At 50.2% G+C, this 23,962-nt stretch overlaps 8 protein-coding genes across 8 annotated transcripts; 5 read left to right on the top strand and 3 right to left on the bottom strand.

Moving 5' to 3' along the window:
• Positions 1–883: 883 nt before the first annotated feature.
• Positions 884–4,282, bottom strand: N7458_010157 (putative ATP-dependent permease ADP1; the record flags this gene model as incomplete). The annotated part of the gene is made up of 3 exons (XM_056913539.1): positions 884–1,120; positions 1,185–2,603; positions 2,660–4,282. The coding sequence occupies 3 exons, from the start codon at positions 4,280–4,282 to the stop codon at positions 884–886; spliced, it is 3,279 nt and encodes a 1,092-aa protein (XP_056762388.1).
• A 1,077-nt stretch (positions 4,283–5,359) lies between these two features.
• On the bottom strand, positions 5,360–7,142 carry N7458_010156 (cytochrome P450; the record flags this gene model as incomplete). Its single annotated transcript, XM_056913538.1, has 5 exons — positions 5,360–5,461; positions 5,507–5,596; positions 5,650–6,345; positions 6,401–6,766; positions 6,840–7,142. The coding sequence occupies 5 exons, from the start codon at positions 7,140–7,142 to the stop codon at positions 5,360–5,362; spliced, it is 1,557 nt and encodes a 518-aa protein (XP_056762387.1).
• A 1,139-nt stretch (positions 7,143–8,281) lies between these two features.
• gliI (aminotransferase gliI) lies at positions 8,282–9,625 on the top strand (the record flags this gene model as incomplete). Its single annotated transcript, XM_056913537.1, has 2 exons — positions 8,282–9,097; positions 9,155–9,625. The coding sequence occupies 2 exons, from the start codon at positions 8,282–8,284 to the stop codon at positions 9,623–9,625; spliced, it is 1,287 nt and encodes a 428-aa protein (XP_056762386.1).
• A 931-nt stretch (positions 9,626–10,556) lies between these two features.
• N7458_010154 (uncharacterized protein) lies at positions 10,557–12,210 on the bottom strand (the record flags this gene model as incomplete). The annotated part of the gene is made up of 6 exons (XM_056913536.1): positions 10,557–10,701; positions 10,748–10,826; positions 10,882–11,077; positions 11,134–11,194; positions 11,252–11,752; positions 11,822–12,210. The coding sequence occupies 6 exons, from the start codon at positions 12,208–12,210 to the stop codon at positions 10,557–10,559; spliced, it is 1,371 nt and encodes a 456-aa protein (XP_056762385.1).
• Positions 12,211–13,904: 1,694 nt separating this feature from the next.
• N7458_010153 (uncharacterized protein) lies at positions 13,905–15,398 on the top strand (the record flags this gene model as incomplete). The annotated part of the gene is made up of 5 exons (XM_056913535.1): positions 13,905–14,132; positions 14,188–14,317; positions 14,367–14,490; positions 14,546–15,000; positions 15,067–15,398. 5 exons carry the CDS (start codon positions 13,905–13,907, stop codon positions 15,396–15,398), a joined length of 1,269 nt encoding a protein of 422 aa, XP_056762384.1.
• An 880-nt stretch (positions 15,399–16,278) lies between these two features.
• On the top strand, positions 16,279–17,648 carry N7458_010152 (uncharacterized protein; the record flags this gene model as incomplete). Its single annotated transcript, XM_056913534.1, has 3 exons — positions 16,279–16,311; positions 16,381–16,844; positions 16,913–17,648. 3 exons carry the CDS (start codon positions 16,279–16,281, stop codon positions 17,646–17,648), a joined length of 1,233 nt encoding a protein of 410 aa, XP_056762383.1.
• Positions 17,649–18,697: 1,049 nt separating this feature from the next.
• N7458_010151 (uncharacterized protein) lies at positions 18,698–20,731 on the top strand (the record flags this gene model as incomplete). The annotated part of the gene is made up of 2 exons (XM_056913533.1): positions 18,698–18,719; positions 18,783–20,731. 2 exons carry the CDS (start codon positions 18,698–18,700, stop codon positions 20,729–20,731), a joined length of 1,971 nt encoding a protein of 656 aa, XP_056762382.1.
• Positions 20,732–21,137: 406 nt separating this feature from the next.
• Positions 21,138–23,945, top strand: N7458_010150 (putative C6 transcription factor; the record flags this gene model as incomplete). The annotated part of the gene is made up of 5 exons (XM_056913532.1): positions 21,138–21,469; positions 21,551–22,188; positions 22,242–23,519; positions 23,570–23,745; positions 23,808–23,945. 5 exons carry the CDS (start codon positions 21,138–21,140, stop codon positions 23,943–23,945), a joined length of 2,562 nt encoding a protein of 853 aa, XP_056762381.1.
• Between the last annotated feature and the right edge of the window lie 17 nt (positions 23,946–23,962).

Below are 23,962 nucleotides of genomic sequence, written 5' to 3'. Positions count from 1 at the left end.
GGAATTGGAGATGGGTTTTGTGGGGTCCGAGGCCCCAAGGAAGACGGAGGAATCGTGAAGACTCTTTGATGATGGAAAAAGGAGGAGAGCTCTGGAGTTTGACTCACAAATTAGGGCCTGCGTAATGACACAGTTGGTGTTGACGGAGAGGAATAGGAGGGAGCGGGCGCAACGAAGTGGAGGAGAGCTCTTGGGGGAGGTTGGGGGGGGGGGGGGGAGTCTAGTTAGCGAACCTCGCCAACCTGAACGGGTCGGGCGGTGGAGAGCAGAACTACGTCCACTTGGTAGTACTGCGGAAAGTTAGCGCGTCATCCGCCAGCGAGGAAGGTGGGCACTGTACAGTGTATATACAACGGAAGAAATGGGGTTTGATCAAGAGAACAGCAGTTAGAACTGGATCTTTCTGATTTAGAGTGGATCAGGCATAAGACACTGATCAGGCGGAGAAAGCAAAAAAGCAAAAAGGTTGCGGATTTTGAGTCGCAAAAGGATGACGTCGAACACGTGCTCTGCATTCCAGATGGCTGCTGATGATTAGCCCAAAAGTATGTGAACACCTATTCATAATCATAGTCATAAATCTCTGGTCTACACAGGACACTGTTTCCCATATCGTATAGATGGTCGTGGAGCATGGTCTCTATATACATATCACTCGAGCTGTACTCGTGGATCACTCTTGGGCGGCCTGCCTTGGCACATGTGCTTTCATACAAGGTGGCTTCCCCAGTGCGTTCTAGAACTAAGAACCATTCACATGAAACAAAAAAAAGACAACGCCATTCAAACCAGGATAAAGAATGGACTGCAAAACTCAAAATTGAAAAGTGCCAACAAGTAAAACAAAAATTCCCTATCCATGCTAGGAAGGGGCCGAGCAGACTTATCGCTTCTCGATAAGCAGGAAGTGCATCGCTCCGTATGCAATGATGATAAAGGCCCCGGAAAACACAGCGAGGCCAATCACATCGTGCCAGAAAGCAAGCGTGTTGAAGCCGAATGCGCTCAGGATCGAGGCTCCGGGGACTTCGATGTCCAAGCCATACTTGTGGTCGATCAAAGTGAGGAAGGTGACCTCGTTGACAATCAGGGCTTCGAAGCCATAATGGAAGATTGACAGCTAGAGAGAGATTAGTAAACGAAGCCTTGAGTGGATAACCTGAGCGTTGGGGGAGTAGACTTACGCTTTGCAACCACAAGGCAGACGCGGGAATCGCATCGTGATTCAGCAAAAGACCAGCAAAGAGCAAGCTGAAAAGCATGACAAGACTGCCAATCAGGTTTGCCACGCCACCATCCCGGAAGATAATTCCGACAAACAAGCAGATGCAAGCAGCGGCGAGGTTAAACAGGACCAGAACCAGCATGAAGCGGAGGAACTCGGGCCATGCAGGGATCAATCCAGTCATAGGGTAGACAATAATACCCATGATGATGGGCGGGATGAGCCGGAGCGGCACGATATCAAATACAACCTTGGCGGCAAAGTATGTGACCGGATGGTAGTAGCCGTTGGCTCGCTCGCGGACGAACAACAGTCGCTCAGTGGAGAAGACCGTCAAACTCGTGAGAGTGCTGAAGCCGAACAGGGCCAGGATAAAGAAGAAAAGACCCAATCGATTCTGGAAGCCCTTGATATCATCCGTCAACCCATAGAAGAGATATCCGGAAAGAACGGCCAGCAGAATGGCAATAGCATAGTGTGTGAGCATCAGCATCGGGTTACGGTAGAGGTTGCGCCATGTGCGTTGCGACAGGATGAGGAACTGCCGAGCCAGACTGACTCGAGCATAGCTCGTCTGTCCTGACCCTGACCCGTTCGTCAGATGCGAGTTGGTGGAGCCATTCGCATTATGTGCGGTCTGGACAGCAGTCAAGATTTCATCTTGAACTGAGCGGAAGACGTCTGAGCTAGCGTAGCTGGCCACCAGGATATCGAGATCAGTCTGGCCAGGTGCTGGAGGAGGCAGCTGGTCAGGATCGTCGAGAATCTGTGGGGGAACATTGCCTTGTTGGCGATGCAACCGAAGCCATTGCTGGGTGTTCTCCGCCACATCAAGCGTAGCATCTTCCTCGTCGGTCTTGGGTGTAAAGGGACGTTGCTGTTCTTGATCCTTGCGTCGGGAGTAAAGCTGACGATCTTGTTGCTGCTTGACTGATACACGCCGGTTGTTCTTTGGTCTTCTCGTTGGTTCTGGTGCTATACTCGAGGTGTCCTCAATGCTCACATTGGAAGCACTCGTGACGGATTTGACCGCTCGGAGGCTACTCGAAGCAGTCTTGGACGGACCATTGTGTCGATCTACAGCAGATTCAATTTCGTCAGAATAAGAAGTGGCTACACTCGCGTGCATCGTGAGATCCACGAGGTAGTCTGCAATATTGAATCCCGGAGGGCATGAATATCCAATATGATCAAAGTACTGTTGGCATGTCGAGAAAGGACCGGAATAGACTGTGCGACCACCCGCAAGAAGGATGAGTCGGTCAAAGAGAGCAACGATGTTGGAGCGCGGTTGATGAATGGTGAAGATGACGGTGCGATTGTATGTCTTGGCAAGGGTAACCAGGCATTCGACCACATTGAACGCGTTGTATGCATCCTAGAAATACCGTTAGTTTCAGGAATAGAGTAAACTCGTCTTGTTTTCTATCATACCAATCCACTGGTAGGCTCATCCAGGAAAAGAATGCTGGGGCTGGTGACCAGCTCGCAAGCAATACCAACACGGCGTTTCTCACCACCAGAGATACCACGACCCTTGCCTTCTTCCGAGCCGATCAATTGATCTCGAATGTGGTAGATTCCAAGCTGCTTTTCAACCTCTAGAACTTTCTGTTCCTTGGCTGCTCGGCTCATATCCCGCGGAAGTCTGAGAAGAGCACTGGTCAAAATGGTCTCGTGAACGGTCAAGGTTGGCAGCATCGTGTCTTCTTGGTCAACGAAGCCCACCATGCTCTTGAATTCGCTGTCGTCCAACTTTTCGCCATTCACATAGAAGTTGCCGTGAACAGCGCCACGCTTGTTCTTCCGCGCTAGGAGGTCCAGGAAAGTGGTCTTGCCTGCACCAGATGCACCCATGATCGCAGTGATCTGTCCTGGTCCCGAAGCACCATGAATTCCAGAGAGGATCTCTTTGCCGTTCAAGTAGTAGGACACATTGTCCCAGTGAAGTGCCGCAGGCCGATGCTCAGCCAGAAGCTTAGCCGATTCGTCATCGGAATCATCGGACAGAGACAGCCGGAGATAGCCTCGGCGAGCAGCACGGCGGGACAGATACCAAACGAGCAAGATCACGGCGACAACGAAGAGCGAACAACCGGCGATCACGCCTGCAATCAGAGGAGTGTTAATCTGTTTAATCGGCCGCTCGTAGCCTGGTACATCGGTCTTGTATAGACACTCTCCTGAGTTGCAGGTCAAGAAGATGCTTGGGTCACCGAAGACGCCACTGATAAGGTTGTTCATTTCGGGTTCTGAGAAGACACTCTTGGTGCCTTTCGCGGTCGATTGAGTGGAAAAAGTGGCCGGACCTTTGATGACTTGATCAAGGAAGACACTGAGATCAATGGATCCATTTTCGCCGCACAGGAACCGGTCCTGGATGCAGCTACAATGGGCATTCTCGCACTTGTAGTGAGTCGTGTTCTTATCGTAATCGCTCTCCATGCCCCACTCGCATGTATCCAGGCCACAGTAGAATGATTCTTTCTGGCCGACCCAAAATTGGAAGTTGCAGGTCTTATCCTCATCCTTACAAGAGAAGGTCACTTGAGGTTTCCGGCCATCAAGCTGGTCCAAGATCTTTCGATTTGTTACATCACACATCTGGAAGTTCTCCTTGATGGTGACACCTTGTTTGTAGCATCTGCCGCCCTCGCCTTCAGGCATCATCGCATTGCAGGCATTGTCCGTTTCGCAGACATTGCAGTTGATACCGGTCCAGCCATCTTTGCAGCTACAGGTGTCACCGTTGCGTGTCGGGCGGTTCTCGCCATCGGCTAGAGAACCACACACGGGAGTTGAGCAGTCGTCTCCTCCAAAGCCCGGAGGACAAGAGCATTTGCCGTTGTACTTGTTGCAGGGCGCAAAGTGGGTACAGTTGTAGGAGTCGAGCTGGCAGTTGAAGCAGGGCGGACACTCGGGGGGCCGGTCATCGAGAAGCGGATAAGGAGATCGGGGAACGAGATTCACATCGTAGACATCGCTCCAGGCTGCTATCGAGACAGAGCAGCAGACGAGAGCGATTACCGAGAGAAGGAATGCGGATGCCGACCGCATATTGCGCAGGGGTGGCTGGGCCCTGGTCTGAGCCGCCGCGGTTGCCAGCGACCGAAGCGAGAATGCAAGCGCAAATCGCAGAATAGCTCAAAGCTAGTAGTACGCTTCAAACATCCGTATAGATTCGTTGGGGGGTGTTAGGGACAGGGTGGATGAGTTGTTGAGGTGGAGGTCCCCAGAGCGGAGAGGAGATGGCCCCAGACGATGACGCGGGCGGAGAACAGGTGGCTGTGCCTTTACGGGTGGGCCAGGAACCCGGAGTGACTTGTGACACGGCACGTCAGGAGAGGAGTAGGCAGGCTGTCGGCTAAAAAGGCCAGGAGGGTGCGTGGCTTTTGGCGGTAATCTCGTGGTCTTTTTGACTCGTCTAATGTCGGTTGCATATGGAGTTGCCTGGATTATTCCGAACAAGGTGGATGTAGCAAAATCGGCTCCGATTGACCCGATGCCCGATACACGGATCAATATTTGCAAGGCTGGTGATAACTTCATAGGTACCTGCATATCCAATGTATATTGATCGTCAATAAACAGCAACTATCAGATTGAAGATGCTTGTCCTGCTTTGGTGACCACATCCTTAGGCTGTTGGATGGTTTTGGCTCGCCTATCTTGCTGCATGCCAGATCTTCTTTTGCTTCATTGGTGATAATTTCTTTGCTGGTCTACTCTCAATTTCATTCAGCTCCTTCACCTGAACACCCTTTTGGTCGAGGTCATCATGATTTTGATAGAGGAATACATGTATGTATATCTAGATGCATATCTACCACTGGCAAATACAGGCCAGCGTTCCATAATCGACTCTGGTTTTGGAGGCCTGTCTCACCTAGACAATCTTAATATGTGGATATGAGCTTCATTATATTGACGATGATTTCATGATCCCAATATTTGAACCTTGCAAACTCACAGAAACCCAATAATGATGGATATTCAATGTTCGAGATTCTTCCACAGCGTTGGATTTACAGTGGATCAGTTCCACGGTGCAATGTTCATTCAACTCAGGACCAACCTTGGAATAAAGCACCAAGGAGTCCAGTGTCTGTAGTACTTCTCTGGGATATGTCCTACCTACTGTTTGGACTCGCGTTTTCTAACCGTCGCCTGCACGCTCTCTGGGTATACAACCCAGTAGTACGGATTTGACTCCGCTCGAGGTTCGACAAGATCGATCTAAACCGTAAGTATAGACCATTGACTTTATGCTCAAGTACTCACATCATAGTTCATGAAGAGCGCTGTGACAAACTTCTTGATTTCAAAAAGGGCGACGTGCTGGCCTAGACACCCTCGTGTCCCAGCCCCGAACTGGTACAATCAGACTTTGAACGTATTAGGGAAGTCAGCAAAACTTGACTTACAGTAAGCAGACTGGCTTCAAGCTTTCTGATATGCGACGGTTCAGCTTCCAACCAGCGACGTGGACGCCACTGATCCGCATCATCACCCCATGTCGGCTTATATCGGTTAGTAATATATGGACTCATGCCAACCACGGTGCCTCCAGGGTAAAAGTGACCACAGATGGAGGCTCCTTCTGCAGGAACTACTCGTTCAAGAGGCATAGCGAATGGAGAGTCAAGCCGGAGAGACTCTTTAATACAGGCGTCTAGGAATGGGAGATTCTGCAGCTCATGCCATTGTGGGAAAGGTAGAGTGAGCCCGGTGGCAGTGCATTGCTTATCCCGCAGCTCGGCCCGTACCGTTTCCAGTGCGTCAGGGTGCTCTACTAGGAAACAGACCACAGATCGAAGCATGGAAGCCGTGGAGTCGGCCCCTCCAAGAATATTGGCAAAAGCCCAGGTTGACACAAATCGAAGTGGCACATTGTCTTTTCTCTCCTGGGCATTGAGATAATACCCGAGGAAGTCGCCGTCAGCAATGGGTCCGTCGACATATGCATTGGCGGGCGATTTGGGATTTTTTCGACGTTCTTCCTGACGCTCTGAAATACGCGCCAAGACGTAGTCCAGCAGAGGGGCAATGGCTTCGCGTTTGAAGAGATTTGCTACCCAGTTCTTATGCAAGAGCCAATCGAACCATGGTATCTGCGTCATCTGCAAATAGTTGAGTCTTGCTCCATGCCAAAGTGCTCCAGCATGTCTAACTTACGGGTCCGATAACCAGGTTTGCCCTCTTCACGTCGTCCATGATGCCGTGTAAGTCTCTCCCATGCTGAACGTAGCCATATGGCCGGGAGAATGTCATCAAGCCCATGGTATCGTAGGATAGAAATTTCATCCACTGTGTCACGTCGAACTGTGTTCCCGTGGGCACAAACCGGCGATCAAGCTCGTCAAAGAACATCCGCGAAGCACGATCCATTCTTGGCTCAAAAGAGGATACAGCGTACGAGAGCGAGTAATACACAGAGATGTGTTGCTTCATCTCTCGATTTGCCGCATCGTCTTCTGCGGTAAAGACGGAGAGAAGTAGGCCATCGGTGGTCCATGGTCGGAAGGCGCGGTACATATTACTCTGCATCGGTCGGATGATATTAGCATCCATCACGATGGAGAGAGACTATTTTATAGAGATGAGGTTGGCAGACCTTGGGAAATCCACCCCGCAGGTTGAAAATTGTTTGAATGGCCTCCGGGTCACAAATGCATACTAGGTTGGGCCCGAAACGAACGGCGGGGCCATATCGTTGGTGAGCGCGGTCTTGGTATAGGTGGAGGCGGCCACGACGGGCGAGGAGAAAGCGATGGAAGTTGGTGAACTTTGCGATGAGGGGGCCAGGAATGTGTTGCAGTTTCGAGTACGTGCGGTAGAGATGGTAAACGAGGATTGTGGTGATTCCAAAAATCAGCACAGCCAGTGGCTGTTGCCTGACCAGAGACTCCAAAAGCATCTTCAGTGGTAATAGTGGTAATTGTAGATGGTGAAATGTGGAATATCACTGCTCTTCTACCCCCCTTTGTAAGCCAGGACTTGCCATTAAATAAGGTACAAGGCAGGATAAGACTATATCATTCCTGCATCCATAGGAGTCCGCCTCGTCTTCAGCTCTCTCAGCAACTCACATTTGTGTAATTCTGATCCGCGGCACAGCAATTCACGGAAAGACAAGAAGTGACAAGGTTGACGGCAGAAAATGTATGGTCCAAGGCGATCTTAAGATGTAAAGTGTTTCAGCGAAGGCAAGGCCCCGACAGGATACGAGATATTTCCCTCTACAATTCTGCACACCGAGATGAATGTATGCCAGAGTTCTCACCTGCCTCTTTAGTGCACCTGTTACACAAAACTTCGACCGAGTCAAGGTTGGCACAACTGACCAATCTGTCGTGATGATCGCTCGCCATAACTTAAATAGGACGATCTTGGTGCAGAACCGGAGTACCTTGTTTCTACCAAGGAGAATCAAGATCTCTTCCCCACCTGCACCCCATGCATATGCAGAAGTAGGGCCAGTGACCGGACTAAAATACGAGGCAATTTTGAACTATTTCATCCGGGAAATATTGCCAAGGACTGGTGGAGCAGATTGCACTAGTGTTCGTCTAGCGGAACCTACTGGTACCTAGGGCGAGATTAGAGCTATAGTATTCCTTCATCCGCAGTAGTTCTTCCCTTCCTCAACTTCCCACATTCGTTCCCTCCGTAGTCGTTTCTCGTGTAACAGCGGGCTTTCAATCTCTGGTGGAGATAACTAAGACACGCCATTGAATCAGCCTACATCTATGCTCTGAGCACAGCGACGATCAAACTTAAACCAATTCAGTTGCATCTAACCTAACTCTGTAAGGACATGGCAGGTGATTAGAATCAATTGATCAAGTTCCCTGTGTCCTGGTTGACTTGCATGCTTCATTTCATGTATAGAGAGCTTCGCTGCGAAACAGCGGTGAGTTAAGCCACACACGACTGATTTGATTGCTGCTGATACGGAAGACATAAACTCGTCCAGTCTGTTAGTTAAATGGAAGATCGGACGTGTTGGATCCCTCCACGCAAGACCATTTTCCATCAGTTGCCCTTTCGTCAATAATGCTGTCAGGCCGCATGAAGCGAAGTCTATCCTGGCTCTCAGCCCATGCATCCGCCGAGCCAAATCCTCCAAAGGGCGTGCTGGGAATGGACATGGCGGAGAATTGGCTTGTCCGACCAGATGTCCTTCCTTTAATCAAAGACGCAATATCATTGGACCTGAAACAGCAGGATCTCTCATATTCCCAGGAGCTGGGTGGACCTCCAGGTCTGTTGCATGTGTCGGCATCATTTTTCAATCGCTTCTTCTTTCCTCAAGTTGCCATTTTACCCGAGCACATCGTGACAAGCACAGGATGTTCATCTGTTATTGAGACCCTTATATTTTCGATTTGCGATACTGGGGATGGTATACTACTGGAAACACCCATGTGGGATGGGTTTTCTGTCACGTCAATTCTGAGAAACAACGTGCGCATAGTTCCGGTGAGATACTCGAGGCGACCAACAAATGCAGCAGATCTTGTACAGCACTACAGCGAAGCCATGAAGAATGCAACATGTCCCATTCGGGGCCTCATCGTTTGCAATCCCCACAACCCTCTTGGTCAGATCTATCCTACTCTCTGGTTAGAGGCGCTGCTTCAATTTTGTGAAGCTCACAACATCCACTTCATCTCAGACGAGATATACGCTCTTTCGAATTTTGGGGCGACTAGATGCAGTCAATATGCCAATCCCTATACTGTGATTGGGCTAGAAACGAAGTTCACATCGGTATTGTCGATAGACCTGAAGCGACTTGGCGTCGACCCCGCTCGTGTCCATGTAGCTTACAGTATCAGCAAGGATTTAGGAAGTAGCGGGATTCGACTGGTTTGTCGGAATATTTCACGAGTATACACGTGCAGACCAACGCTGATGCATCCTCAGGGCTATCTCATTACGCAGTCAAATCCCAGGCTTCGCCGTGCACTAGCGGTTCTCAACAGGTTCAAGGTGTGTAATATGGCATCGATCGCCGTTGCTTCTCTCTTTTCAAATCTGCAGACGGTTGAAAATGTACTGGACAACAACAAACCTCGCCTGCGCAAAGCAGCGGAGATAGTAGAAGATTTCTTGTCATTCCATCACATTATGTTCTATTCACCGGTTGCTGGTTGCGTCATATGGGCGCGGGTTGGAGGCGAGCTAGCAACAAAAGAAACAGACGCAGAGCTATATGAAAAATTTGCAGCAGCAGGCGTGGCCGTTGGTGCCGGCTCCAGGTTCAAGAGTGGAGAACCGGGCTGGTTCAGAATCACGTTTGCTCTACCTCGGAAGAGTCTGATCGAAGGACTACGACGAATCGAAATTGGAATGGAGGCAAAGCAACAATGGAAACCCGCAAACTCCCAATTGTGAAGCCAACTGTATTTGGTGTAAGCTCGAGCGAGATAACGCATGGTGTGGATCTGAATCTACCGAAACTTTACTTGAATTCATGCAGAAGTGACCTGTACTGTATCTTTTTAGTCATCCCACTTGTTTTCCTACAAATGCACAGCATGCGTTGCTTGAAAGTGACGAGTATTTCAAGCCCAAACATCGCGGACAGATAGCCATGTCAGTCCCACCCAGAGTCATCATAGACATAGGAAGACATACGTAGGGAGAGCGTGTGGAGAGACAGAGGAGAGCTATGACTACCTGGGCAAGTGCAATCTGCTCTCTATTTCTCATATCTCTACGGGAAATAGATTGTGACTGACGGGAAGGCCGTGATGGCACATCAGATAAAACTAAGCAGAGGGGTTCTGCAAGCCACAGGCTTTCCCCTAAGATCTCAGTCGCCTAGACCGTCTCCGATAGAACTACGGCCTTTTAATCGAGCCTGCCCAGCGCTATAGTGACGTAAGTGGTCATCCGATTTGTTGAACTATACACGCCACTATTGCCTCCTCTCGTATCCCCACTAACATACACCTATCGACACGGAAACGTCGTGCGGGATACGAATCAATATCTAATATCTAAAGGTTAAGGATGGTCTGGATGTTGAAAACGAGCATTCTCATAGGATAGTACGTTTAGCGGTGAGCAGTTCAACATTGTGCAGTCCAGCAAGTCCAATGTCACTAGTTAAGCCACAAAACTATGGCCGTGGACTTTGGCACCAGCATCCTCCGGGGGTGGGATCAATCCCCGGTGACTGAACTAAAGCAATGTGCAGGAGTATGCATTCTCGTGGCTTAGATCAGAGTTCATGCTCACCATATAGCATACCCAGCAGGAAAGAGATTCTATGACAGTGCCGTGCAAAAGCATGCTGAGTTTAGCTCGCATCGAGGATACTCTAGTCATAAGACCAATCTTCAGCTCCAACGGTATACCCGTTTGATAGCCTTAGCCCTATTGGCAGACCCCGGGTGTACTTGTGATGACACGCTTCCCCGGTACGTCTGCAGACTACCTCATCAATGTGCATATGCATATCGTAGCTGCCACCAATCAGACTAGACCAGTTTAATGATATGGGAGACTCACGCATTCATCTCTTCGATTGTCAATTTCCCCTGCTCGCTCTTCACTACGTAAACTGGATTGTCAATATTGCTAGAGAATCCTGAAAAGTCGTTAGTGGGAATAAATCAGGGGAACATTAAGTACTTGTAACTCACCAATTCGCTCGTTGATATTCTGCGAGGCTCGTGCCGCTGCCGCTTGAACCTTGGTTGCTCTGGGCAGACGAACCGACTCATAAGTAGATAGAGACTCGAATATGTCTCCCGTGAAATATTTTTTGCTAAAAATAATGCCTAAGGCGGCTGCGTCTTCGATTGCCATACAGGCAGCTTGGCTTTGATGAGGCATCATCTGAATATTTGTTAGTTTCAATGTTTGACCCCGCGTGGTGTAATCATGTGGCGTACTGGGTGAGCTGCATCACCTAGCAGGCAGACCATGTTTCTTGCAATATATGGATACGGGTCGCTGTGGAGAATAGGGCGTATTAATTCGTTGCCAATTTATTCGTTGGGCTCAACTCACTGCATCCATAAACGCCATGGCTGGATTTCCTGTCCAAGGGCCAAATGCCCGCGAACTTGCGCATCGAGTTGAGGATACGGCGCAAGCAATTCTTCCACCGGTCGGTCAGGTTCTCCCCAGGAATGATTCACGTAGTCTCCTTTCTGCCTGGGGAAAAAGCAATAGTATGACAGCAGCTTGCCCCCTCGGCATGGAGAGAGAACGATTTTGTCCCAGGTTTCCCCATGGCCACCCCAGAACTGCAGGGCACTATCTTGAGCGAAGTCAGGAAGACCAGCGGCAATTGCGTCTTCAGTGACAACGTTTGCATGTAGGCAGCTAGACTCGGCAGGTCGCTTCTCAGGCCAGATACCGAGAACACCACGAACGGCAGATCCAATACCATCCGCGCCGACAATGAGATCATGATTGACTGACCGTCCATTCTCAAACTCAATCAAACCGGTGTTAAGATCGATGTTCTTACACTGATTGGGAATATTAGATCCACTGCAGAAGGGACTGGGGCAAGTAGATGCTTATAGTGACTTGACATATTACCTTATGGTTCAGGAAGAGTTTTGCTGGCACCCCTCTCCCTCCCCTAATGCTGAAATCTTCAACATTGTGTGCATACACTGCCGCTGAAACATGTAGTACACATATCCCCATCGTTCTTCATAGTCGTCCAGCTCGTACTCAGTCAGGATCTTGCCCGTCGTCCAATCGCGGCTGATGAGCTTTTGTAAAATGACCCCATCGCCTTTAGCGATGTCTACACCCCACTCGTGCAACCAGCGCGTACCGTTTGCGGCACACGAAATAGAGGCACCGGCTTGACCGATAAAATCGGCACGTTCGTAAATAGACACCTTGTGGCCAGCACGGCGCAGAGCGGTCGCCGCGGACATTCCTCCTATCCCACCCCCTATAACAGCGACGTCCAACTGCCTCCAGGCAGGAGATGAAATTGAGCCCATGAAGACACTGCTGCTCCAAGGCAAGTTATGCAATTTGTGCTTAGCTGAAAGGCCTTCTCTCGCAATATGCCTTTGTTGGGGTAATCCTAGGTGAGAATGCCTGTGCAAGGTCTTTCTATATATGAGTTCTTGGTGCGAATAGCTGAGGCAGAAGAAACTATCGCGAACTATCGCGGATTAAGTATTATTGAGATGGTTTTATCTACACTACCTCTGGGTAAATGCTACGGGCCAACACCACCGACTTGATCCACGTAAGGGCTCGAGTAACATGAGTTAGCATGGTAATACTTAATCCCTACCAGTGAGATGGGGGAATGATTGCCTTCTCGTCTACCTGCAATTGTAGGCCCCACTACGTTGCTGTCGTAGTTGTTTTTTTCCAGTTTATGTTTTCCGTAGAAATGTCGTCAAAGCGTAACTGCACCAAAATCTCAAAGTACCTCGTTCAGGAGGTCTTGGAAAATCTTCGGAACTATAGTTGGATACTTTCAATCAATATCATCGACTGCTCGAGGCTATCACTGAATAGCCTAAACTTTGTTAGAAGGCATAAACCGAATTTTCCTGCAGTGTAGACTGCATTAGCCTAGAACCTTCCAAGGTTGTACAACATTGTCCTCGTATCCTGGCGCATGAGCAGTCATGTGACAAGCCACTACATAGCACTGATCGTTTGAATTGGGAAGGATGTGAATGAGGAACAATAAGCCTGATTGTACGGGCACCAGGCAGGCGCAAGGAGTCATGTTTGGCGGTGCAAATCTGGCGCGAAGAACGCTGAAATTTGGCATGGATTGTATTGGCTGGAGGAGTGGAAACGCTAGATCGAGAGGCGCAGGAACCATGAAGGAGTGGAGCTACATGACTGCAACGAATACAACACAAACAGGCCCAGGGGCTCAAAATCAACAGGTTAATACATGCAAGGGAGCCCCAGATGCCTCTGGAGCCATATCCCCGCGCATGATAACTCCCAAATACAATACGATTTCTAAAGAACCTGGCTAGACCTAATTCTTCTGGTCATTTTGGCTCGACTTCGCATAACCAAAAGACCCGGCCAGGCAATTTGGATGCAGTGGGTTAAATTCCAAAATCCTTCACCGACTTTAAAAGTGGCTTTGTGACGTGGTCCACTAACCGAGCAAATGAGCACTTCAAACTTGAGGGCATCTCGTCGACCTGCAAACCTTCTTTAATTTATGGTGATATTTAGTCACAGCTATATACTGCATGGCGATCGTACAACTCAGATATTCATCGACCGATAGCTTTCGATGCTATTCCTAACAGCTGCAGGAAACTAGTCTCCTCCTTTGTGTAACCACAAGATCACAAGACCCAATGTCCACTCTTGACAGGAGGGAACAGAGCTAGAACCCCCTGTTGCTTGGGCCATGACCTGTCTAGAATCGCCAAATCATCAACACAGGGCTTTGTCCTGCAGCGTGAGTTGACGTGAGCAAGGACATCGATCGGGATATAAATCAGAGATCAGCAATCCATCAAGGCGGTGTCCTAAGGTGCTTCAATTGGGGGCAAAATTCTGGATTTCAGCAACTATCGGGTATATTTGACCTTGGAAAAGGCCTCCCTGCAACATAATCATTTACATCTGCAGCAGTACACAAGTTCTGTATATCACCTTGCTTGCCAGTTCGCCCAGGTCTCCATGCTTGTTTGTGAGCAATATGCCAGCCCAAAGAATAGAGCAAGGCCAATCTCATATCGATGTCTCCACCGCTACCGAGCCGAATGATATTGAAGCGATTCCCACGCTGCTAAAGGAGATAACACAAGCCTTCGATTCCTTTACTACCAGTAATGCAGGACGGGAAGACTTGCTTGCCAAATGTCGCAACTTGGTTCAAGCTCTGGAAACTCCCAGGGAGACTATGATCTATCACTGTTGGGCACATGCAAGTACTCCGCCGTTAGTGCCTTGTAAACCAAACGAAATTAACTGGCAGATAGACCGGTGCAATGGCTGGTCTGAACTTTGGTGTGGACTCGGGTTTGTGGAAACTCATGGTGCAAAACGGCGACAAGCCACAAAAAGTGGGCGAGTTGGCAGAGAAGCTTGGGATCGATCATGTACTTCTGAGTATGTCCCACGTTAGCCCATTTGGTCGGGCTAGCTGACGCCCTTTGAGGTCGACTAATGCGACACCTCAGCGCCATGGGGTATCTCATTGAGATTGGTGTGGACGAATACAGGTTGACGAATTTTATGAAGGCGATGAGCATTCCAGCGATTGGGAATAGCTACCTTGCTATGTAAGCACAGTCTCTCAGCCTGAATTCTTTCTTGGTTAGCTGCTCACATTCTCAGGCTCTCCTGTACAAGTGCTGGTCCTATGAGATTCCACGAGTTCTCCCGGAAGCGAGGTTGGGTGAATCCCACCGACGCGAAAGACACGGCAATGATGTACGCCTACGGAACGACGATGGATACCTTTACATGGCAACAATCTCTGGGTTATGGCTCACACTTTAGTGACCACATGAGCGGCTACGCCCTTGGCTCTTTGCCTTGGATGGCTCCTAGCTTCTATCCGGTGAAAGAGAGGCTGATCGACGGTGCTGACACGGATCCAGAGGCTCCGTTTCTCGTCGACATTGGTGGAAACGTGGGCCATGATCTAGAGCTGTTTCACAAATTTCACCCCGAGGTCCCAGGGAAGCTGATCCTTCAAGATCTACCCGTGGTCATAGGTCAAATACAGGATCTAGAACCGTCTATTCTCCGTATGGACTACGACTTCCATACGAAACAGCCCGTCAATGGTAAGGGGCCTATATGGCACAACAAACTGTTCTTTTGGAGGTGAAAATACACACTTACACTACCAGGTGCCCGAGCCTATTATTTGCATAACTGTTTGCATGACTGGCCAGACGAAGTATGTGAAAGCATTCTTGCGCAAGTTAAGGATGCCATGAAACGTGGATATAGCAGGCTATTGATTCATGAGCATGTGATTCCGGAGACATCTGCCTACTGGGAAGCCACGGCACTCGACATGGTCATGATGACACTTATGTCTGCTCAAGAACGCACCCGTACAGCCTGGCATAGCCTCATTGAAACGAGGGCAGGCCTTACGATCAATAAGATTTGGAGCGGTAGAAAGGGTTCCCAGAGTCTGATTGAGTGTGAACTGCCATTTAACGGTTCAAGTTAAGCTTGCCAGGCCCTATTTGCCTTTCCAGATTGTGGACGTTTACGAGGATTCATGGGATGAAGAGCCATTTTCGAGAACTAATTTTGTTGTAGACCCAACCATGACTGGCAGCTGGCATGCAGGGATCTGACAGAGAGTGATTGGGGAGATCGAGCGGAGTCTACCGGGAGTATAATCGCAACGATGCTTTTCAAGTTAGTCCGCTAAAAGCTGTCCGTCCACTCATGACACCAAATGCAGAGACATGCTCGCTCGAAGCAATCCATTCTGAAGTCCCAGCCACGATTTCCCGAAGAACGGATTGCTGCTAATGAGGCACATGCATACTTCCTAGATGGACTGTGGACATTCTTTCCTCTTGATCAGGCACTGTCAGATCTATCTATGAAATTCACAACCGCCTTTATTTTTCGCATTTACTCAGCCTAAGACCCTAGGATAATCTAAATCTTCTGCCTAGATATTCAAACAAGGTCGGTTTACTCTGTCATACCAAGATATATAGGAGGATAATTAATTTGCTGGGGTAGATGTAAAGCTTAGAACATACGATGACAGCTAGCTCAGTAGAGTGCGCAATTATAGGTTTATGACTATGTAGAAAGTTTGGCGCGCCCAGGTACTGAAGACTCCCAAGTGACCTCCTTCTGTCCACTACTGACCAGTGACCACTCCCAACGCTGCTGAGCCCCACAACTTCAATGCGGGGACTGGTTATCACGTGATTTGGAGATTTGGCGGGGCCTCGGAGGGACAGCGACGCGACTCTTTACGCACCGAACAAGCTCGGTTCTTTGGTGGCTAGCAATACTTGGGTACATTTGCTTTTTTTGGCCCTAGATAGATCCTGCTCTCATTTCTGACCTCACAATCGGGCACAATGGTGAAATTAGAGGCGTTCGCAGTCGAGCAGGTACGATCCCCGCATTTGTGCATGATTCAGTCATTTGTGGGCTTTACAATGACGCTGACAAGATTGTAGTGGATGGACAAGTATGAGACAACTGCCAAGTACAATACCGCCGAGACCTGCTGCGCATCCATTTCCATCGACGACCTCCGCGAGCTCTCCGAGGACAAAGATGCCAATCCTTTGACCGCGCTTCAGTCCACCAAGCTCACGTACGGAGCTATTCGGGGCTCTGATAAGCTGCGGGAGACGTTAAGCAATCTTTACTCGGCGAAGACTCCCGGTTTAGTTTCAAAGGATGATGTCCTGATCACGGCGGGCGCCATTCAGGCCAATTTCTTGTTGCTGTATACTCTCGTCGGGCCTGGTGACCATGTTATCTGCCATTATCCGACATACCAGCAGCTCTACTCGGTTCCTGCATCTCTGGGGGCTGAAGTCAGCTTGTGGAAGTCTAAGGAGACTAATGACTGGCAAGTTGATATTGAAGAGCTCAAGAGTCTGATTCGCCCGAACACGAAGTTGATCATTATCAAGTACGTTGAAAGTCCTAAATCTACATGGCCGGAGAATGCTTGAGTACTGATCGCTTTCCTGACAATAGCAACCCGCAAAACCCGACAGGTGCTATTATCCCCCGCGATACGCTTCGGAGTCTCGTTGATCTTGCCCGCGAGTCCTCGATTACACTTTTCGCCGACGAGGTGTACCGCCCTCTTTTCCATAATATCAGTCCCATGGACTCGCAATTTCCTCCGTCGCTTCTATCATTTGGCTACGAACACAGCGTGGTGACTGGTTCAGTCTCCAAAGCATACAGTCTAGCGGGTCTTCGAGTGGGTTGGATCGCATCCTGTAGTAAAGCCATCATCGAAGCTTGCGCCAGCTCGCGCGATTACACCACTATCTCCGTCGGTCAAATCGATGACGCAGTCGCTAGCTTCGCGCTTGCCCCGGAGTGCATTCATAACCTCTTGAAGAGAAATATTGAGTTGGGGCGGACCAATCTCGCCATTTTGGAGAAGTTTATTGATTCCCATCGCTGGGCGTGCGAGTGGATTAAGCCTCGTGCGGGAACCACGGCATTCGTCCGCTTCAACAAGATGGGCAAGCCAGTGAACGACGTCACTTTCTGCGAGATGCTTCAAGAGAGGAAGGGGGTGATGTTTGTGCCTGGTAGTCTCTGTTTCGGAGGAGGGGAGGACTTCCAGGGCTATGTTCGCATTGGATATGCCTGCGAGACCGAGGTGTTGGAGAAGGGTCTCGAGGCACTCAGGGAATTCATGGAGGATGATTATGAGGAAGTGCCTGCGTTGAAGAAGGCGAAGGCGCCTCAATAGACATAGGAGTGATGGATTTAAAACAAAACATGAAGAAAGTACATACAAATTCAATTCAAAGCTACGTTCACCTCCTTTCTGGATTGATTTGCACCGGGTGGACAGCTTGAGCTGCACCTTCGCCGACCTTTAACCTGATATCTTGCTGCATCCATAGCTAAGTGTATTGATAGTCGGTAGTAGTCTCCCATACAGAGATAGGGGAAACGAATGTCTATATAGCCTTTACTCCATGACCATTCTGTAACCCCACTCTGAGCGGCTTATCTGGGGTGAAATATGGAGAACGCGCCTCTGGCACGGAAGCTAGAGGCCTTATTGGGGGCGATCGCCAGTGTCTAGGCTAAAACTTCGACTCCCCGACGCACCTCGCGAGCCTAACTGCGTGGGGTCAAAACTCAAACCAACCTCCGGGTGATATTGGCTACCCCGTGGCCCATGCTCGCAGGTCTGACCTGTTGTTATGTTATCAGCTGAAAAAAGCCGAGCCACCGGCCCATGTGAAGGTGGTGTAACTTTTGCTTTACTCCGAGATGCCGTTCGCAGGTTGGAATGTTGGGTTAGCGTGAGAAATATTGCATTCATGAAAACCACAATGGCCCATCTATCGTTATCAGTGTACTAAGATAGATGGCCAGGCCGATAGATGTTTTAACGGTTAGAAAACGTGGGGAGAGGCATCGACTATTCGACGTGCACGAGGTGACGCGGTGTATCCACCGCGCCCAAAGCATTACTTGCATAACCCGGACTGCGATCAACGCCATGCCGAGGCAACTCTACCACCTTTGACATCGTCGCAATCCTGGGCCCTCCTCCTCCCCCCCTTTTGCCATTTATTACCCTAGCCGTGAGCTTTCATACTCGTCTCTGTGCATTAAAGCTCATTCCTTTCCCGTCTATACATACCGTGGGCGACTGCTGTTGGCATTGACGTAACTAGCTCCCCCACCGCGCGCAGCCACGATAAGATACTCTCGTACGATCACGCCGTTTGTCCCGATTGCCCTTCCCAGCGACAATCCAGGTCTCTACCTTTGACACCCAAGATGCCGGTGTCTTCTTGGCCAGGTAAGGCATTCTCCATTCTGAAGAGATGATTGAGCGCTGCTGATAGCTCCCTTCTACGTACAGACATCCCCCTACGCTATGCTCTCCCAGCGGCCGCAGCCACGGCGGCATATCTCAACGCACGATGGTCCCTCTCCTACGATCTCGGCCTGATCAAGTCTCTCCTCAAGATGTCAATTAAATCCCGCTACGCCGAACGAGGTGATAAACTGAACCTCTTCTATGCCCTTGAGAACTCCGCGCTTTCTCCCGCGACCGCCGACCAGGAATTCATCGTATACGATGGCAAGGCGTGGACATTCCACGAGACATATCTGATGGCTCTCCGTTACGGCGCCTGGTTTAAGAAGGTCCAAGGAGTTCGTCGCAAGGATATCGTAGCGATGGACCTTATGAATTCCTCGACCTTCCTGTTCATGGTCCTCGGCCTTTGGAGCATTGGCGCGGTCCCCGCTTTCATCAACTATAACTTGGCCGGCAAGCCACTTACCCACTCGGTGCGGACCTCCACTGCGAAACTGCTGATCGTGGATGAGGAAGTTCGTAACTGCTTCCCCTCGGAACAATTGGAGACCTTTGCGTCGCCGAGTTTCCGCGATGGAAAGGGTCCCGTGAAGGTGGTTTTCTTCACTTCCGATGTCGAGTCCCAGATCTTGGATATGGAGCCTGCGCGCGAAGATGACAAGGTGCGCGCTGGCTTGATCCCACGCGATATGGCAATCCTGATCTACACCAGTGGTACTACTGGTCTGCCTAAACCCGCTATCGTCAGCTGGAAGAAGTGCTGGTCTGGTGGTTTGTTCGTGGGTGATTGGATGCGCATGGGTCCTTCAGATCGCTTCTTCACCTGCATGCCGCTTTATCACTCTTCTGCTTCGGTTTTGGGATTCGTGACCTGCTTGATGAACGGGTCGACCATTATTATCGGGCGCAAGTTTTCTGCTCGCAACTTTATGAAGGAGGCTCGTGAGACCAATGCAACCATTATCCAGTACGTGGGTGAGACACTGCGCTACATTCTGGGTGTGCCGCCCGAGATCGATGCCGTCACGGGAGAGGATCTGGACAAGAAGCATAATATTCGACTCGCGTTTGGCAACGGTCTTCGTCCGGATATCTGGAATCGCTTCAAGGATCGCTTCAATATTCCCACGATTGCCGAATTCTACGCTGCGACAGAGGGCACCTCTGGTCAATGGAACATTTCTTCAAATGACTTCTCTGCCGGCGCCATCGGCCGCAATGGCGCTCTGGGAAACCTCATCCTCGGTCGTGGCTCGGCCATCGTGGACGTAGACCACGAAACTCAGGAACCGTGGCGCGATCCCAAGACCGGTCTGTGCAAGAAGGTTCCTCGCGGCGACCCTGGCGAGCTTCTGTTTGCCATCGATCCTGTGGATCCTAGCGCTACCTTCCAAGGTTACTTCCAGAACTCCAAGGCGACCGAGGGCAAGATTGTGCGTGATGTTCTGAAGAAGGGCGATGCATACTTCCGCACGGGTGATATGGTTCGATGGGATCAGGATGGACGCTGGTTCTTCTCCGATCGCATTGGCGATACTTATCGTTGGAAGAGCGAGAACGTATCTACCAATGAAGTTGCCGAGGTTCTCGGCGCCCATCCGGACGTGCATGAGGCTAATGTCTACGGCGTCGCTCTGCCTAATCACGATGGTCGCGCCGGATGTGCGGCTATCGTGTTCAACCAGCAGATCGCCAGCGGGAACACGTCGGGGCCTGCATTGGAGCCGTCATCTGCAACACTCCACAGCTTGGCGGTTCATACGCTCAAGAATCTGCCTCGATTTGCTGCGCCTCTCTTTATCCGCGCGATGCCAGCGATGGTGTCTACTGGCAACAATAAGCAGCAGAAGCATGTCCTGCGTACGGAGGGAGTTGATGTGTCGCAGGTCTCTCAAAGTGACCGCCTGTATTGGCTCCAGGGTGACACTTATGTCCCCTTTGGGCAAAAGGACTGGGATCGCCTGAATGGTGGCCAGGTTCGTCTTTGAGTGGACGAGTCTGCGATGCTAGATTCGTACAGTGTCCATTGTTCTCTCCTGCCTCGTTTGCTACTCAAGAGGCGTTGTATCTATCCCCTGCGACCCTGAACATATATACCCCCTCCCCAACCCCAAATATCCTTGAATCGGGATCCTAGTCTATTATATTATTCTATGAATTCCAGCTTAACCGTTCCATCTCATTTACGAGTCGAGCCTGACTTCCAGAAGACTTTATAAGAGAGGTTTCCCGGGGAGCGCCCCTGGCTCGTACGTACTGTATACATTTATCAGTCTTTGTATGAGAAGGACACATAGACAGTAGCCAAGCTCTCAACAGCCTTTGCCATTCTCATAGTTTGGTTCCTGACTCGCGCCACTTCAAGCTCTTCGGGTTGGTAATCTTCATTCTTTGATGCTCAAAGCGGCCCCCAACCTGGACCCGGAGATAAAGAAGGCGGAGTCCGACCTTCCCACCTTAATTCCTCCACATCCTGTTCGTGACCTCCTTCTCCATCCCATCGGATTTCTTGAAGCAGCCCCCGCCGGATTACTGAGCTGGCCTGGACGCACGACGATTTATTTCTGCCCCCAACTCGGTCTGATTAAGTGTACACCCCCGTTAGTCGCTCATGTCCGATCCTCCAGTCAACTCCTGGACCCGCTTGGCGCGGACCCCTCAACCCCAGCACCGCCCAAGAAGAGAACGCGGGTCCAATTCTCGTGCACAGCATGCCGATTCCGGAAGTAGGTACCAAGCTGTTTATATCAGCGATCTGATCTTTTGAAGGAAAAAAAACTATTCGCGATCTTTCTAACCACCTGCAGATTAAAATGCGATCGCTCATACCCTTGCACCAACTGCAAGAAGCGGGGTGAGGCAGGAACCTGTACCTATGTTGGCCGAGGTCCTCGAGGAAAGCCCCAGCACGGGCGCTCAAGCCCAACGCTGGTGCAAGATCGTCTTCAGCATTTGGAGAATCTGGTCATGTCACTGTCTCAGAAGAAGAGGCCCGCCGAGTCTGTCAGCGATTTCAATGCTGGCTCGTCGGATGCAACCGCGTATGACACGCCGCCCTCGGTAGGCGATCGCGAGGCAAAGTCGTCTCCCGCCGATACGGGAACACTGGTCGTCAAAGACGAAGGCATCAGTTACATAGACAGCGCTGACTGGCGTGCGGTTCTGCAAGAGGTCTGTATTGAATTCATTACCTACTGCGTGCAAACACCCTGTGCTAATCCTGATTTGATTCTTCAGATCAACGGCGTGAAAGAGTATATCGCTGAGCATGAAGACTCCGAGGAGGAAGACTTTGAGGATGTCCTCGGCGAGGGTCCATCTCCTACTTTGCTGTTGGGAATGTCCAGGCCAGTCACCAAGGAAGAAGTGCTCATCGACATTCCCCCTCGACCGATAGCTGATCGTTTGGTGTCCCGGTTCCTCAAGACGACCGAGCCAGCATTACGTAGGTCAAGTGTAAAAGACTCCCGAGTGACTATTTTCTGACACTGCAACTAGTTGCCCTCCATATCCCTACATTTCAAAGAGAGTACGATCAATTTTGGGGAAACCCGTACAGCGTGTCATATACTTGGATTGCTATTCTTTACGATATTCTGGCCTTATCGGTATCTTGGTATCGCCGATGCGAGCAAGCTCTGCCATCTGACATGGTGGATGCGGCCACTGCTTGGGATATCTTCCGCAAAAGAGCAGCTCAGTGTCTAGTACAAGCGAACTATCTCACACCAGGTCGTTACAAGTGTGAGGCATTGTTCCTCTACGCAATTTGTGAATTTTACCGGAGCCAGGACGCCCAGGTCGGGGTCTCGTACCTCCTGACAATGACAATTCGTCTCGCCATGCGCATGGGCTATCACCGTGATGCAAGACACTACCCGAGCCTCTCTGCTTTTGATGGCGAGATGCGTCGTCGTCTATGGTCCCTGCTATGTCAACTTGATATTTTGATATCCTTCCAGGTTGGACTGCCGCGGACCATTCAGCCTTGGCAGTTCGACACAGAACCACCCTCCAACCTGCACGACACTGAGTTTGACCAGAATACTATCCAATTGCCACAAGGACGAAGTGACGAGGGAGAGGTAACAGCCTGCACATACTCCAGAGCAAAATCGAGACTCATGACAGTCTTTGGTCAAGCTGTCGACCTGGCCTATTCACGAGAGACAGCCCCATATGACGAGATCCTTGCAATTGACCGCCGTCTGGAAGAAGCACATAACCTGCTGCCCACGACGTTCCGCATCCAACCCATTGCCCAATGCATCGCGCTATCAACTGGTCTCATCATGCGACGATACTCTTTGGAATTGCTCTACCAAAAATCGCGCGTGGTGCTGCATCGGCGATACATGGCGGAGTCAGGGAACAAATATGCCTACTCGCGATCTATTTGCCTTACTGCTGCTCGGGAGACTCTGCGCCACCATGCTGATATCTGGAATGAGTCTTTACCAGGCGGTCAGCTGTACGCCGAGCGGTTCTTTGTCAACTCTTTCCAAAACACTGATTTCGTGCTTTCTGCTATGATTCTCTGCTTGGAATTGTCTCAAGACAATGAGCGTGGAAGTGCTTCTCGCTTGGGAGCCCAAGAACGCACTGATCTGATCTCCCTTTTGGAGACCACGCATCGGATTTTCAAGGAGGCACGACGTCGATCTGTAGACACGCAGCGGGCGTTTGCCGCTTTGACGATTATGCTCAGTCAGGTGCATGGCAGGAATGTTGAGAGTCTGGTATCAGAGACCGAGGACCGTGGGATTCCAATGGAAGGTAAGCTTTACAACCAGCTTTGGCGATACTGAGACTGATAACGAGCGCAGATCAAGTGACATTCCAATTGGCTTCGACCACAATGGATCAGGAGCTCTACCCAATGCATGCCACGGCCAGCGCTGATGACGTGCAATCCGCGATGTACAATTCCAGCTCGACACCTTCGTACTCATCACTCGAAGTGATCGGAGACATGCTGAGCACGCCAGCTCAAATTGATTGGGTAAGATAATCATTCATGTTACACACTACCAATGGTATGATCGAACTAACTTTGGAGTTTAGCGCCTGTATGACAGTCGTATCTCTGGATATGCTGTAGCGAACCAGGAAAACCCCTGGATCATGGCAGCGCAAGGTTTGCCTGCAGATATGGATTTCATGGCGTATCCAAATGGTGATTATTCGACGCAGATATGTTAGTTGACTGGAGGATCTGT

The sequence above is a fragment of the Penicillium daleae genome (assembly GCF_028827525.1).
Source record: "Penicillium daleae strain IBT 16125 chromosome Unknown utg000008l_segment0_segment0, whole genome shotgun sequence".
In the NCBI taxonomy this organism is placed as follows: domain Eukaryota; kingdom Fungi; phylum Ascomycota; class Eurotiomycetes; order Eurotiales; family Aspergillaceae; genus Penicillium; species Penicillium daleae.
Note: the sequence above shows the minus strand (reverse complement) of the source record. Positions and strands in the feature narration are given on the sequence as shown.